This window comes from Astyanax mexicanus, chromosome 3 (assembly GCF_023375975.1).
Source record: "Astyanax mexicanus isolate ESR-SI-001 chromosome 3, AstMex3_surface, whole genome shotgun sequence".
NCBI classification, from domain to species: Eukaryota; Metazoa; Chordata; class Actinopteri; order Characiformes; family Acestrorhamphidae; genus Astyanax; species Astyanax mexicanus.
Window position 1 is genome coordinate 44,739,611 of NC_064410.1, and position 15,784 is coordinate 44,755,394.

The 15,784-nt window shown below is 35.3% G+C and overlaps 1 protein-coding gene across 1 annotated transcript; it reads right to left on the reverse strand.

The window, feature by feature from the left end:
- Positions 1-2,390: 2,390 nt before the first annotated feature.
- Positions 2,391-5,933, reverse strand: sostdc1b (sclerostin domain containing 1b). Its single transcript, XM_015605817.3, has 2 exons — positions 5,575-5,933; positions 2,391-4,056 (listed from the first exon to the last, which is right to left on the reverse strand). Exons 1-2 carry the CDS (start codon positions 5,768-5,770, stop codon positions 3,701-3,703), a joined length of 552 nt encoding a protein of 183 aa, XP_015461303.2. The 5' UTR covers positions 5,771-5,933; the 3' UTR covers positions 2,391-3,700.
- Positions 5,934-15,784: the final 9,851 nt, after the last annotated feature.

Consider the following 15,784-nt stretch of genomic DNA (forward strand, 5'->3'; position numbering starts at 1 on the left):
AACAATAACACTTTACACAACAAACACAGAGTGTGAATGCTGTGAATAAATAACAAATTCTAATGATGTACTTCTTGAGTTTTGTATGGAGTAGTAATATTGAACAAAATGTGGTATTTGCTGTTGAAAATTATTCTCAGTAAGACTCAAGCTGTGAAAATATCCTATTTTGAACTGTGTATTTTAATAAAACAAATTTCAACATACCTCATTAGACATAAATTCCTTAAAACTTTAAACATCACTGTATAACTAAATTGAAATGGAATGTTTAAATACAAAATAAGTAATTCAACATCTCATAAAACAACTTTTTTATTAAGTATTAATTTCATGACAGATATAAACATCAATGTACAACTAAATTGAAATTAAATATTTAAGTATGAAACAAGCAATTCAACATCTCATTAAACATCTTTGTATTAAGCATTAATCTCATGAAAAATGTAAACATCAATGTGCAACTAAATTAAAATTAAAGATAAAATTAAAGAAAGTTGTTTAATGAAATGTATATATGTGTGTATATATATATAATTTCATATATATAATATATACATTTCATGAAACAACTTTTATTGTTATAAACTGTTAATAAAGGTTGTTTCATAAAATGTGTATATATATATATATATATATATATATATATATATATATATATACATACATATAAACAGTTTATAACAATAAAAGTTTATAAAAATAAATTTCATGAAACAACCTTTATTAACAGTTTATAACAATAAGTTGTTTCATGAAATGTATATATTATATATATGAAAATTATATATATATATATATATATATATATATATATATATATATATATATATATATATATATATATATATATATTATTATTATTATTTTTATATATTATTTTTATATCTTATGCGGAAGTTATATGGGTGTCACTGCCCTGCTACATAAATCTGTTTTTTATCTGAAATTGCATCATGTATTGTTTTATATATTGTTTATTATAAGTAAATAAAGGCTTTTTTATGAAACAATATATATATATATATATATATATATATATATATATATATATATATATATATATATATATATATATATATATATATATATATAAGTTCATGTCACTTAAAACATTAATTTCTCTTTACCGCAACAGTGAATCTCTCTACCGCAACAGGCCTTAAATTGTTGCGGTGTATGAGAAGGCTGTTGCGGAGTATGAGGGACCTTAACCTTCTTTGATCTCTGTGGGGCCACCATGATGCCTGGCTAAACTTTTGCTAGCTTTTTGTATTTAGACTTTAAAAACCTTAAAAATTCCCAAAACACAATAACATTTTCATTTTTTTAAACATTAAAAACTAGCTGTTTCGGTAATGAGAAACAAAAAGTTGTGTATGCTCGCTGACAACCAAGTTTTTAACATTTATCTGGAGAGGTATAAAATTAGGTGCTTACCTGGTAGCCATCTTGGGTGTCATACTAAAAGGTGTCCCCCCTCTCAAAATGGCTGTTTTTTTTCTGTTCCTTGTGGTCTTAAATGGTGCTTGAAAATTGTTGCGGAGGCTGAGAACATTGGTTCTGACCAAAGTTATTTTTCTAAATATTTTCTTTTCTTTTACCAATGAATTCCAAGTAATACATTTTTATTGACTGTAACAATTTACTTTATGAGATACATTTAAGTTTTTTATTATTTATTTATTTTAAATATTAAAATTGTGTAATTGAAGAGCCGAGATTCAGCAATGGACGCGTTGCGGTACTGAGAATTTCACACTAAATTATAAAAAATATATAATTTAAAATATCACAATGTCTACTTTTAATCACTTCCAATATAGCCTTTGATGAGATGTTTATAAACCAGTGTTTCCCAAATTGATAGCATTTACCTGTTCATCACACTCCTTAATGCCACCTCATTAGTCTGATTTCGTGAGAATCACCCAAATGTTAAATTTGTGATTTCTGTTTATTCCAATTTTTTTTATTTCAGTGTATCATTAAGTAAATTTGAACTGTTTTCACATTGATTTAAAAACCAATACACCAATATTATTATTCCCATTCTCCCATTAACAGTAATAATCTCCCACCAGAGTATCTGAGTATCTGCAGAGGTGAAAATGACTGGGGGAGGCGACTGTGCTTTAATGGGAAATGATACAGTGTGTCATACAATAAAGCGTGTTTTCCAGTAACACATTACAGAAAGTAAGGCTGACATGCCTCAGGCTAGGGGTCTCCCTTCACCACAGATCAGTATTAGATTCCTCCTACAACAAGAAGGGTCATCCCTCTCTGAATAACCCCTCGATCTGTTTCCTAGCTCATATCCATCACTGGAGCATCACCCTGCCAGCTCCTCTCTGCTGAATAAATGACACCAACCATAAGAGCAAAAAAAATCTACCACTTTTATTGCACTTAGATAATGCAAACAATGGAGTCTAGACCTAATAAAACTAAGATTAAAATGGGCATAACAGTGTTATAGATTATTGTTTTACAGTTATTCAGTAATAAGGTAACAAGAAACTACAGTACTTATTTGTTATATAAAATACTGAACATAACATACAAATATTATACAGTTACACTGTCCAGCTGCCCAAATTCAACATCAAGACAACATTTGCTTGATCTGCTACTTCTACTTTACCCGACCAACATTAATATGATGTAGAACTGATTTTGGTATTTTGCTGAAGTATTTAAGTTAATTTGTTTAAGAACCAAAATCAAATGTTGACCAAACCTGAAATGCCAACATAATACTGATGTTAAATCCAACATTTAGTTGTGATGTGAAGTATAGTGACCATAACCCAACATCTGCTAAACTTCATAATGAACATGCTGAACAACATGAATAATGCTGTTATTAAAGTTGATATGTTATTGGTTTTAAAAAATGTTGTTAAATAATCAAAATTCAATGTCTGTCAAATGTTGGGACTTGATGTCAACCAAATATGTTTTTGATTTTGAACCAAAGCATCTCTCCAATGTTGGGTTTTGGTGTCAGAACAGTGTTTTTATACAAATGTTTTTGAAGTTTATGTGACTGATTTCCAACCAAAACGTCTAACGTTGGGTTTTGATGTCAACTCAATTTTTTTTTTCAATAAAACTCAAAGCAAACCCAATGTTTATTTTTTTAAGCTGATGTAACTTTGATTTTCAAACAAAACTTTTGTCCAATGTTGGTTTTTGCCATTAACTTGATTTTAAAACATCCAAGTCCAACATTTCTGCATCTTTTTTGCCTACTGGCTGAAAACTAGGCTTCAAAATTATATATTTTGTCACTGTTCCATGAAACACGTTTTTCAATTTTTGCCTATTTTTAGTTTACTACATAATTTGAACAGACAAACTGTTTCTCACACTGTACCAAAATTTATTGATGAATGGACCCATAGAAATACTTTAAAATGACCTGGAATAAACATTCTTTATATTGACTTCCTTTAAAAGTTTACAAGGAGATACTTGTTGATTGACAATTGCACCTTAGATTACAACACATACAGCTGACCCATAATACACACTTACAAACATAAACACTAGTGTACACAAGAATACACATCAAGCAGTGTTGTCTCAACTCACCGGTCACTCACAGGTCAGTGACCTTCAAGTGACCTAGCTTAATTACATGTTTCAGTTCATAACGAAAGAAAGAAAGGGGGTCTTTTAACTTTTACCATTAATTTTTGCCCCCAATCTTCTCCTTTTTGCCCTCCTGCAGAGATCTAGACTCGTTGTGTTGGCGTGCAAGTCGCTTGCACGTGCATGATGTCACTGCAGCGATGCGGTAGGAGCGTGTGCTGCCATCATGGCACCGCAGTTTCACGCGACGCATCCGAGTGACGTCATTCACACAACGCCATGTGCGGGTGTCCTTCCGTCCCCAGTAGTTCCCGCCTATCCAATTGGGCAGCAGGTGTGCAGGGAGACACTCACCAGCACACACAAGCTCCTTCACAGCCTGCACACTCGTGCACTGTCCGTCTGAGATGTATTTGGTGGACCTAAGTTCCCTGCAGCCCAGCTGACCCCGGTCTGCCAACACACACAGACACACACACACACACACAGGCCAACCTATTAACAAATTGTACTTAATCTAAAGCTATGTAGCAATATTCCCCTCAAAAGCTTACAGATACACTGACACAGATAGTAGAACAACACTCATGATAATTGTCTATCGCTGTGTAACCTGAGTTGTATTTGTGTATAATATTACTCTACTGCCTAAATCCTTTTTTTTAATTCACTTTCAGTGGTGATTCAGTACCTCTCAGCTTGTCCAGAAATGCATGTGTCAGTTTTAGTGTCAAAATCATATTTAATTAAAGGTAAAATTATGAAGCCAAATACCCAGCCAACATGCTTATGTGGGATTAAGGCTAGATGGGTTGCAGAATGGGTTTGTACATGTGTTGCTATGGGATCCAGTTGTGTTTAATATTAATCTGCAGCAAAACATTAGCATAAATGTTCAAATAAGAGTTCATACTCTGTTAAGCTTTTAAAATGTGAGCCAATACTTTTAACTTTTAAACAGCAAATTGGACAGTATTAACTTTAACAGTGTTTATTTAATACTGGCAAATTTGCTGTGTATAATTATTAATTTAAAGTTATATCCAAACTTAGGTGTACACAATTTTTAAACACATTTTAATCAGCATGTTTTACCACCCTACTATGCAAATAACACCCTTAAAAATATTGGTTTTATATGTTTGGTAAGACTATAGTTTTTTTTTTTATATCACTTATTAAACTGGTTCTATAAACCACCAAGAAGGGTTTTGCAACTGATACAAATAAAAAAATCAATTAATAAAAACCCCTTTGCTTGGGAAAACTGTAATAGTAAAAGAAATTTGACCCTATGACCCTGCTTTATGCCCATTTTATTTGTTAATAACTTTAATTGGACTTTATACTAGTAATATTTTATTTGTCATCCAGGTCAAATAAATAGTCAGAAATGCTTTTTATAAATCTATATATTTGATATCATTAGCAAACAAAAATCTTAAATGAAAATTTCTAATAGGAAAACGTGTTACAAAAAATGGTATTTGAGTTACTTATTTATTAAAAAATAGTACTTGTACACCAATTATTTTCCTAAATGCTACAGCTGCAACTCTGAACACTGAGATACCTATATGTATAAACAAAGTATATGTCACACTGTAATTGTGTATTTACTCTGACAAATTACTAAAATATATATTGCAAATGGCCCATAATCTGAGAGCTCACAGGATTTTATATTTCAAGATTTTACACAAGCACATATAGCGTCATTGAATTTGCGCAACATAAGCTATTTGAGGGGTTTTGATAAGTCAGCCTGCTAAACACGAGTGAGTGAGTGAATGAGTAAGTTAGTGGTTATTAAAGACAATAAAAATACAAAATTTCAGTTCAAACTTAAGTTTTACAGAAATACACCAGAATTACCCTTAAAATAAATAAATTACCTTTAGAATGAGAGTCTCTATAAAAAAACAAAGACTTAGTTTGAGACATATGTGATCAGATAAATTAGCTACGCACCCGTTTCTGCCTGGTCATCCATGTTTCTCCCGCCAATGCGCGCTCCATTTAAAGACACATTACTTGGACTCTGCTGCAGAGTGGAGGTGATGTGTGTGTTGAATGTCTCAGTGGCATCGTTATGAAGATCTCCACAGCTCTTCAGCACAAAACAGAGGAGAAGCAGCAGCTGGAATCCACCCGTGTCCAGAGCCATGCTGACAGATTCATATGAGAAGGCTTTGGAGATTTTCAGCGAGTCATTGAAGTTTTCAGGAGTGACGTGATGCTACCTGCGGCTTGTCTGTTTATATACACGACCCTCCCTCTCCACCCCTCAGCTCCTCAGCTTTACAGTTAGTGTTTGGATGCTGAAGTTTGCTAGAAAAGGGAGTGTTCTTACATTTCAGCACGCCTACCCGTATCCATATCAAAACATGTGCACAACTGTGGCTGGTAGTGGATATTGGATGTTTACTCTGGAAAGCCTGCATCCTGCAGATCTGAGGAATCGCCTCCTTGAGTGTGGGAGCAAATGGATGGGTACAGAATGGCAATGTCATTTCATGTGCAATTTTGTTCTCATTGTGAGGATGCAATGGGTGTAAGATGTGTAGTAAGGGATCACTAAAAAATCATCATACAACATCACTAAAAAATCCAACATGCTTGGAGGAGAACCTTAGGGGTTATAGCGCAACTGGTCAATTGCCGTTTGTGCAGCTGGATTTAGGGCATGTTTGGGTGTGTTTGGTATTGTGAAGACGCAAAAAATACAGCTAGAAAGCACAAAAGGCAATCCACTTAATTAATAATGAGTGTGTTTTGGGCGTGGCGTGAAATAAACCAATCAGTTTGTCACTTGTTATTTCCTTTTAAAAGGCAGGTGCGCTCTGACTTTGGCGCGTTCGTATCTTAACAGCGCAGCGCTCTGTGTATCTCAGCAGAGGATACTGACCTGCACATTCACACTGTAAAGTTACGCCAGCAGCTCATTTAGGGAAACAGCCCATGTCCTTTTATTCTTTATTCTGTTAAAAGTCAGGTTTATGCTCTGCAATGTGTCCGTGTGTGTGTGTTTAACTAGCAGGGGTGTAGGAGTGCATGTAATTGTAATTGTGTTGAAAGTCAGTGACAAAGGTTTGTTCGCCATATCACCCAAACTCCATGTCCAAAGGCACTACACAACGACGTCTTTAATTGGTTAAGAGTGAAAGCAACAGGCAAACAAAACCACAGAAAATATGATAGTTCATAAATTCGTGAGGGCACATTCAGCTTTGTACAGCTCTTGCAAATTTCTCAGAATGTCAGAATGACCAATGACTGATAATACTCATAGCTGAACCTAGAAATCATGTTTAATGAGCAACATACTGACTATAAAAATGAGAAGGTAAAAGTAAAGGTATGGCGGAGCAGAGCTGAAAGGCTGGGGAATGCTGGTTAGTGCTTTACAGAGAATGTATGCACTTATGGTTTATGGTCTATGCACATCCTACAGAGACTTAAGCTTCCAGAAATTAAAGGGGACAGGAAGCAGTGAAAAATGAGAGAAAAAAGAGAGTTTCTAGCCTCGTTCACACAGAAGACACAGAAAACTCATATTTCCACTCAAGGTTCCACTAGGTTAAAAAACACATCATCTTTGTCTTTCTGAAAAAAACAAAAATACATACTTGTCTGAAAGTCCTTTAGTTTACAGACTTCAACAAATATTATTTGTGATGTGTGACATCTGTGTGAATGCAATGATGTTTGAAAAATCCAAAAAAAAGCCAAATATGAGTATGCTTAATGTAGGGCATGTTGCATTAAATTCTCTCAATAAATAGTTTCTGTCTAGATTTGGGTAGAGAAGAATAAGGTGAATTCAACTGCAAACATTGCTGTAAAGTTAAGGTTTGTACAACAAATAGGAAATAGGATATGTGTGGATCATTTTACCCCAAAATTATCCAAACAGGTGTCTCGGATGAGCTCATGAAATAAATGTGTGACACAAATGGTGGGAAGGAGACACAAAGAGCCGCACTCTCTTTATCCTGCCGAAACTGTGTAACTGTCTAAATGAATCAAGGCTCTAATTTCACTCTTTCCTCAGGCTTTTACTATCACTTCATTTTACTTCTCTACTGCTACGCTTCTTTGATTTTGGTGGGGGAGGGGATTAATATTTAGCTTTTTTCATTTTTTTTCCCTAAAAAGCTAGCCGTCAGAATGATATCTTATTACCCAGAATGCTCTGCTTGTGATATTGTTTTGGGATGGAGGGTTAGGGGTTACTGAGTTATTGAGGGGGGCTCTGAATATTTAACCTCGGGGCTTGAAAGCCCAATATCAAAGCCATATGATACGAGGTGGCATTCGCTAATTTCTTCGTATCTGAAAACCGGATATATGAGATAGTCTCTTTATGCCCCTGTAATGACGATGACAAAGTCGAGGGTGGAAAAAAGGAGGGGGTAGCTCTAAGGGGATACTGAGGGGTTACAGCACTGAATTATGAGCATATTGACATGCGACATGACAAGAGAACACTAAACAGCCCCTCACTGGCCCACAGGGTGAGATGCTCCCCTGAGACGAGGGGATGGGGACACTGGGAACAAAGCTCTCAGGAACAGTTGGAGAACTCTATAGAAATCGGTGTGAGTGCCTTAGGAAGTATACGACCAGGCAGAGTGTGGGAAAGTCCACTGAGGAGATCCTTGCTGTTAATAATGTCCTACTGTAGAGCAGTGTCTCACTGCAGCTCATCGCAAAGATTTAAATAAATTCTAAAAAAGAAGTTAACATAAATTATATGGATTGCTGCTTATTTAAATCACTAGAAGTTATTATTTAGATAATTATAAGTTTGACTTGTTTACTAAGATACAAAATTAAGACCCCAACTGCTGATTCAGGAGACAAAAGTTTAATATCTCACTAAAATAGGCATTTACACTAAAACAATTAAAACTGATGCATGTTTCAGAAAGTGCAACTCAACTATTTGTAAATACCACAGCCATGGAATGTATATTTGGACAAAAACTGCCCTCTAGTGTTACAGCCATTACACCACATTAAGATATATGGATATTTGGATGTCATGCTTACTACAAGAAAGTCCATGAAAACAAAACACCATTACTATCTACCAGAAGTGCTAATAGTAAAAAAAACAAAGATGTGCAGGACAAATAGGCAATGATATGATTATACAGTACCAATCAAAAGTTTGGACGCCTTTTCATTCAATGTTTTTCTTTATTTTCTTATTTAATTTATTTTACATTACATTATATTATAATATTAAAGACATGAAACTAGTTAAGAGACATATGGGATTATGTAGTGTGGCCTCCACAATCCTCTGATCTAAACCCATCTGAGATGGTGATTTAAGGTGATTTGGGATGAGCTGAAGCTTCACAGCACGAAGGAAAAGCAGCAACTATTGTTCAGCACCTCCAGAAACTCCTTCAAGACACTGAGAAAACTATTCCAGATGACTCTGCCTCATGAAGACACTGAGATTAAAATACCAAGAGTGTGCAAATATCTGTCATCAAAGCTAAATCTAAAAGTATAAAACATATTCTGGTTTGTTTAACACTTTTTGTTTACAAAATAATTCTGCATGTGTTCCTGTACAGCGTTAATATAGTCTTTAATATTAAATTTACAATGTACAAAATCATGAATTGAATAAAAAGAAACCCAATAAATGAAAAAAGGTGTGTTCAAACTTTTGACTGGTACAGTATTTGTATGACAAATATGGTAAATATGACAACATGTTGGTCACTGTATATATAGATAGATAGATGTAAAAAAAAAAAAAAAAAAAAGAGTAAACAGTGAATGGGTGTCCCAACCTTTTTTTCCTATGCAAAATTCAAGCCGGGAACCAGCACTGATCTGAGCTGCTCTACAGCCTCTCTATCATCTGAAGATGAAAAATGTAGCAGTATTGTGTGAGCACTAGAGGGAGCAATAAGCTAATATGAACCTCAAGATCTGGCCACAGCAGCAAAAGACAAGACTATGCATCTCCTTTTTGCTTCATTTATGGCCAATGTGCGTACATGCACCATATGGTCAGCTCACTTATTCTGTTATGCAGGAAATATTTTGTCAAGCGTATAACTTTCCACTTTGTTGCTCTGAAGAACAGCCTTTGTACAGCTATACAGGAGAGCACCTTTCAGTGGATTTTGAGGCCTTTGCTTGGATCTAGTGCTGTAGCCATCAGCAATCAGATTATCTGTAAAGGTAAATAAGCAAACACCACTGACATGCATGCATGTCCATACTGCTTTGAAACATGAATGTTTAAACATGATTTGTCAGTTCTACCTAAGTTACTTTATGCTGACAAGACCCATTTAAGACCTATTAGTCCATAACATCTTGGCCTTTTTTGTACTCGAAATCTCGGACGAAATTAGATAGCTTGTATATATTTTGTGTGCTTGATTTGTTCAACCAACTTGCCGTGCAAACCTCATCACAGGTGATGCTGGTCTTAATTACCTGCCATGCTTGTTTATGCTGAAGTACTTGCATCATCACATAGCAAAAACTTGAATTTAGCTTACCTAATACTGTCCTGTCATCCAAAGTGGTTAGAAAAATGCCTTGTGGGACAAGATAAAGACTCATTTGGTATGCTTTTCAGAAAGAAATCTCCCATGTGCTATTTTTTTATTTGCCCTGGAAGACAGGAGCCCTGTAATGCTTTTATCATGTAAATGTATATGATCAATTAAGTTATTCCGAAAATTCAGCCTATTAATTTTTTGTGTTTATACTTCACTGCTCCATATATGGTGAGGCATCAGCAGCAGAATGCAGAATGAAATGAAGCATAATAAAACATCTGGCCAAGAAACAACTGCAGTCTACAAATGCATGACTTATAACTTTGGGAGAAGAGTAAGTATAACATGATTGTATGCAGTAACATTTTTAGAACCAAATATCTGAAGAAGAAGAAAATAATGAAGCACAAAAAGACAAATATACTGTATTGTACAAGTCCACTTTTGTACAAACCATGCAAATGTATCATCAGAGACATAACATATTTCTGTCAGTTCAATTTAACTTAAGTATCTTAAAATTACTGCAAAGATATATAGTATAAATTTAACTGTCTTCTTGTCTTCTAACAGTATTGAAGACATATACGTACAGTGGTAAAAAATGGGTGATCATCAGTTCCTGTCTTTTACATCTGACAAGCTTAAAATGACCATTGCAAGTGCACTACAGTAATTACTGATCATCAACTCTGCATGTTACTTGAGGTTCTATCCAACTTGAAACACAGTTTGAACTATTCTATCTGTCCACACACAGATTTCAGAGATCTCAGCATAAGTGTGTTTGCACGTTTGGTGTTTCTCTGCTCTTGTTGAGATTTGCACACTTTCCTAAGGTTGCAAAAGGTAAAGCTTTTGATATCAATAGCTACAACTGATGATCTGACCAAAGACCATCAAGGTGCCAGGCAACCTTCTCTCAACCCAATCTATAGCTTGCTTATCTATGTATTTAATTGATTTAGTCATTAACTACAGACAACAAGTACATATATGTATGATTATGTAACAAAAATAAAAGAAAACAGTAGCATCTCAAAGAAGATGTTTAGAGAGAACCACGTGTTTCCACATTTAGCACAGTATTTGGCATCTATTAGATAACCATCTGCCCTTTCACTGCCTTAGTGAAAATGGAAAGAACTTTCAGGTCATTATCAGGTCATAACATATATTAGTATATATAATATAGCCCTATCTGAACGGGATTAGTTTCTCCGGGTGTTCTAAAGTAAATTTTCTCTTTTATGGGGGGGTCCTCTGTGATTTTATTCCCGTTCGGAACGACCATGTCTGTGTTTTTCTCAGATGTCCTCTGAGAAAATTACAGGCTGAATTACCTGCTGTTTTTCACTGAACTCCGTGGTCCTCCAGTATTTTTTTTCCTGTCTGGATCCACATCTCTGAGTTTCATCACCTAGTGTTTAATAAAATAGCTATTTGTCCACAGCCACACACTGTAATTATGTTTCCATGGAGATCCACGTAAACACAACAGCAAGTGGAAATGGAGGAGCTACTGAACATGGTTTCATGCGACCGAGAAACTAGGACTGATGGGAACAAGATGTTCCAGGGGTGTCTTCTTTAGGTGATAAGTGTCTGCATGGTATACCAGAGGGACTGACAGGTGAGGTGTGCTGGGTAAGAGAGATCCTTGGTGATTTCTGTTGATGTGCTTATAGTACATTGATACAAATGAGTAAAAAAAAATGATGTTTGGGCAACCAAATAGTACCAATAAAACATGATAAAATCTCAGTAATATAGTTCCTTTTTTTTAAGTGCCTTACATTTTATATATTTGATACTGTAAGATTCATTTTATGCAAAAAAGTAAAAAAACAAAACAAACAAATAATCCAACAAAATTGAGAAGCAAAATTTTGCAAAAATGGAAAATGTAGCCATTTCGCAAAATCTGCCACATTTACACCACAAAAATGATCAGGGTATTGTCTCCATTTCTAACAACACCATAGTGCTGGCTTCATAAGTAGAACAGAGTCAACAGTGCCTTTCCAGACAACACTAGATTGACAAAATGGTTTGGATGTTTGTAGAATAGAAATATGTCAGCTGTTGTGGAGGTTGCCATTTGCATCACTGCATGGTGTGGAAAAATGCCTGACACTTGTTGGTGACGTCACTTTTTCAGAAGCACCTCCAACTGGTCACCACAATTGTTTACATTCTCCTGTTTTACACAATGTTCACAGCAGACCAATCACATCTTTTTATATAGCAAATATCTCCTCTACGAGAACTGTTTTTTTTTTCTTCACCGCCACCAACACACACCTATAAAGGCTCCTAAATAGTTCTTGACTCTTGAAGATGGTTCTTTACATCAGTGGAGCAGAGGCTGTTTGAAGGGTAGGGGTGAAAAAAATGAAAAGGGCACATACTGCACAACAGGGGGCCTATCGATGGAATGCAAAGTTAAGAATGGGAATGAGATTTTGTGCCATCACTGACAACAATTTACTTCTTGTACCATAGAATGAAGTTTACCCTATTGTGAGGGCACTTATAGGGCAATACATCACATTTTATTTACTGGTTGGGCACATCATCTGACCTGTAGGAGAACCATATTCTGCTTTGAATCCAGTAGAGGTGTAACAGTATGAGTATTCTTCGCAAATCATCATGATACAGGGGTTATGGTTCGTTACGTGCCGACACACGCAGAATATAGGCAGTCTATAGGAGACTTGTGGAACCAATGAACATAATGCGAAACTAATGTTCACAAGAGTGTTGCACACAGAAAGTGTATCTGTAGCACTGTTGCTAGCCCTTAGCCTGCCCTGAGAAGTTTACGTCTGAGCACATAGACACAAGCAGAGAGCACACGCAGAAATGCAGATAATTTGCACCGTCACTGCACTGAAAACACGCCCTGCAATAGAAAATAAATGGTCGCCTGTTGGTTTTCTAATGTGAATGCAGGGCTAGGCGCTCGTACTCTCTCTCTATCATTCGCTCGCTCGCATTTTTTTTCTTTCTCTCTCTCTCTCTCTCTCGCACTCTCATTTTCTTTCTATCCATCTTCCTCTCTCATTTTCTTTTACTCTCCCTCTCTCATATGATTCATTTTCTTTTTAAGTGATTGACACCACTAGTATAATTTGACAATCTAATGCAGATATTTCTTAAAAAGAACTCAAACACTGAAATGCATCCAGTAATATGCTTAGTAAATATGTGTAGTTTAAGCAGTTAGAGTAATGCTGTTGTTTTGGTTCTTAATAAAGCGCCACAATCATTACCTGTACCTGCACCAGTACCTGCACTGGATATGCGCTAAGCTCGAAAGCTCAAACACGTTTAAATGATAAACATAATATATAAATACAATAGAAACACAAAAATACCTTTAATTAGAGGAGCACTTGCAGATTATTAAGACATTTCCATTTTTCTTGATTTAGAGGACACTTTTTTCTCATGGGAATGGCAGCCGATAGAGAACTCTTTTTTTGCCAGAGGGCAATCTACTGACGATTTTTTTGCCCTTGGATCTGCCAGTGATTCACACTTAGCAACCAAATAATGCATGGTGTAAGTGTTAGAATACAATAAGAGGAGAAATACATAAGTAAAGAGATGAAAAGGAAATAAAATCTATCATATTAAACTAGTTCAGATAAGGGGGAGAGAACCATGTTGACCCATCTAGCAAGTTTCCAGCAACAAGCCACATATCACATTACGCATTCCCTTGACTCAGCCAAAGAAGAGACGCAGACTGAGGAGGAGTTGAGAGTCACTGTGAGAAGCTTAGCCATCAGAAAGCAGCGAGTGAGACATCTGAGATATCTCACATGCCATGTTCCATGAAGTACATTCTGTGGCTACCAAAGCTGCTCTGCAGATTAAATTACACCTATAAACACTTGCTTTGTGAGAGTCTTTATAATAAATTATTACATAAATTATATACAGCCAATCCAAGTGTGCAGTTATTCTGTTTAACTGTCTATATGGCGTGGGCAAGACCCCATTTACACCTTTACAACTTCTTTCATTTTCAGGAATATCAGATTTATACTTGGATGAAGCCTGGCCACGTAAAATACAAAAGGTACTACATAAATTTAGTGCAGTTAAGTAGATTGGCATTAGGCTGTTCAAGTAGGTACAGTATATGCTACAAACTCTATAGTAAAAAGTGTTAGTTTTTGCATAATAATGTTTAACAAAGGGATACTCAAAGTACTGTGCACATGTGCTGTATTGCAGGGAGAGGACACACCATTCTGTCTATCCTATAATATATATTTAGTCAATCATGAATGTAGCACAGGTTTTGGCTGCTGCAAGCTGATGCCACAGCCTAGTCATGTGCCCATCACTGGAATTCTTGGGGATCAGTGTTATAAATGCTAAGATCTCTGGAGGCATCTCTTCCAAACAATATTCTATTATATTACATTTCAAATACACATTAGCATTAGCTTAGTTAGCAGATTAATATTGCTTTCTAAGTCAAGTTCCTGGTAACACTCTGAAGTTAAAACAGGTTTTGTAGCAGCAATGTATAATATAGTTAGTATACATAGTTATTCACAAATATGAGCAAAACCATTTTAAATTTACAGTCCAGCTTAAAAATAAACTCTTCATTTTAATGAAATATTAGCCTGAATACTGAAATGAGTGTAGTACTATTAGGAAACCTCTGCTAATATATTTTGAGACTGTCAACAGACATGTATGATTGCATGTGAGTTTTAAGTTCATTGTAGTCCACATAATTGACACTACTTTCCTGTTCACGATAATAGGGGTGGGCAGTATGGGCAATATTTTATTATATTGCGAAAACTTTGTTACACAAAATGCTTTTCTGAAATGATTGGCTCAATTTGATCGGATACTGTCAGTGCTTAAAGAACTAGCATTTTTATAACAACCTGTAATCAGATCTGTCATGCCTTTTTTTCTATTGTCATGTGTATCATGATAAATATTGTATATCTTGAAAATGTTTTATATATATATATATGTATATATATATATGTATATATATATACATATATATATATATATATATTTCTAGCAAAAGGCCCACATATAAATTACAGACTGATGTACCATAAAAGTTACATTTACGTACCTTGCTAAGTCAGTTTGAATAAGAATGTAAATGTGAGCCAGGCAATCATGAGAATCAGTACATATATTGCACCATGCTGCTACTTATAAATGTAGTTTGCATTTGAGGAAATCAAGATATTTTGAAAAAAAAAAAAAAAAAAACTCAGTGGTGATGAGACCATACATTTATGAATCCATGTACCAGGCCACAAAGAATACAGATAAGTCAGTAGTTACTTTAAAGTAGTTTATCCAGATGTGAAGTCTGATTAATCAATGCTGCACCAGATTTGATATAAAATTGCTGTCCACAGAAAGGTATTTCTCTACAACACACACGTCAGTTGTGTGACTCATAATCTGAGCTGCTTCTTGGCCAGAGCTGAATGTCTGCGTTGGTGGCGCACCGTACAAGCAGCACAACTGATTCTGACAGGCAGGGGGGCTGTTTGTGATTTTCTGTTTTTAGACATTCTGCTTCCTGACAAAAGAGTCTGAAGAAGCGTGTACTGTAGTCTACATTTAGTAGT

Bases quoted from the DNA above. Each gene is read 5' to 3' on its own strand.
- sostdc1b (XM_015605817.3), bottom strand. From the start codon at position 5,770: ATGGCTCTGGACACGGGTGGATTCCAGCTGCTGCTTCTCCTCTGTTTT. The intron at 4,057-5,574 runs GTGCGTAGCTAA...GTGTGTTGGCAG, and splicing joins GGATGACCAGGCAGAAACGG to ACCGGGGTCAGCTGGGCTGC.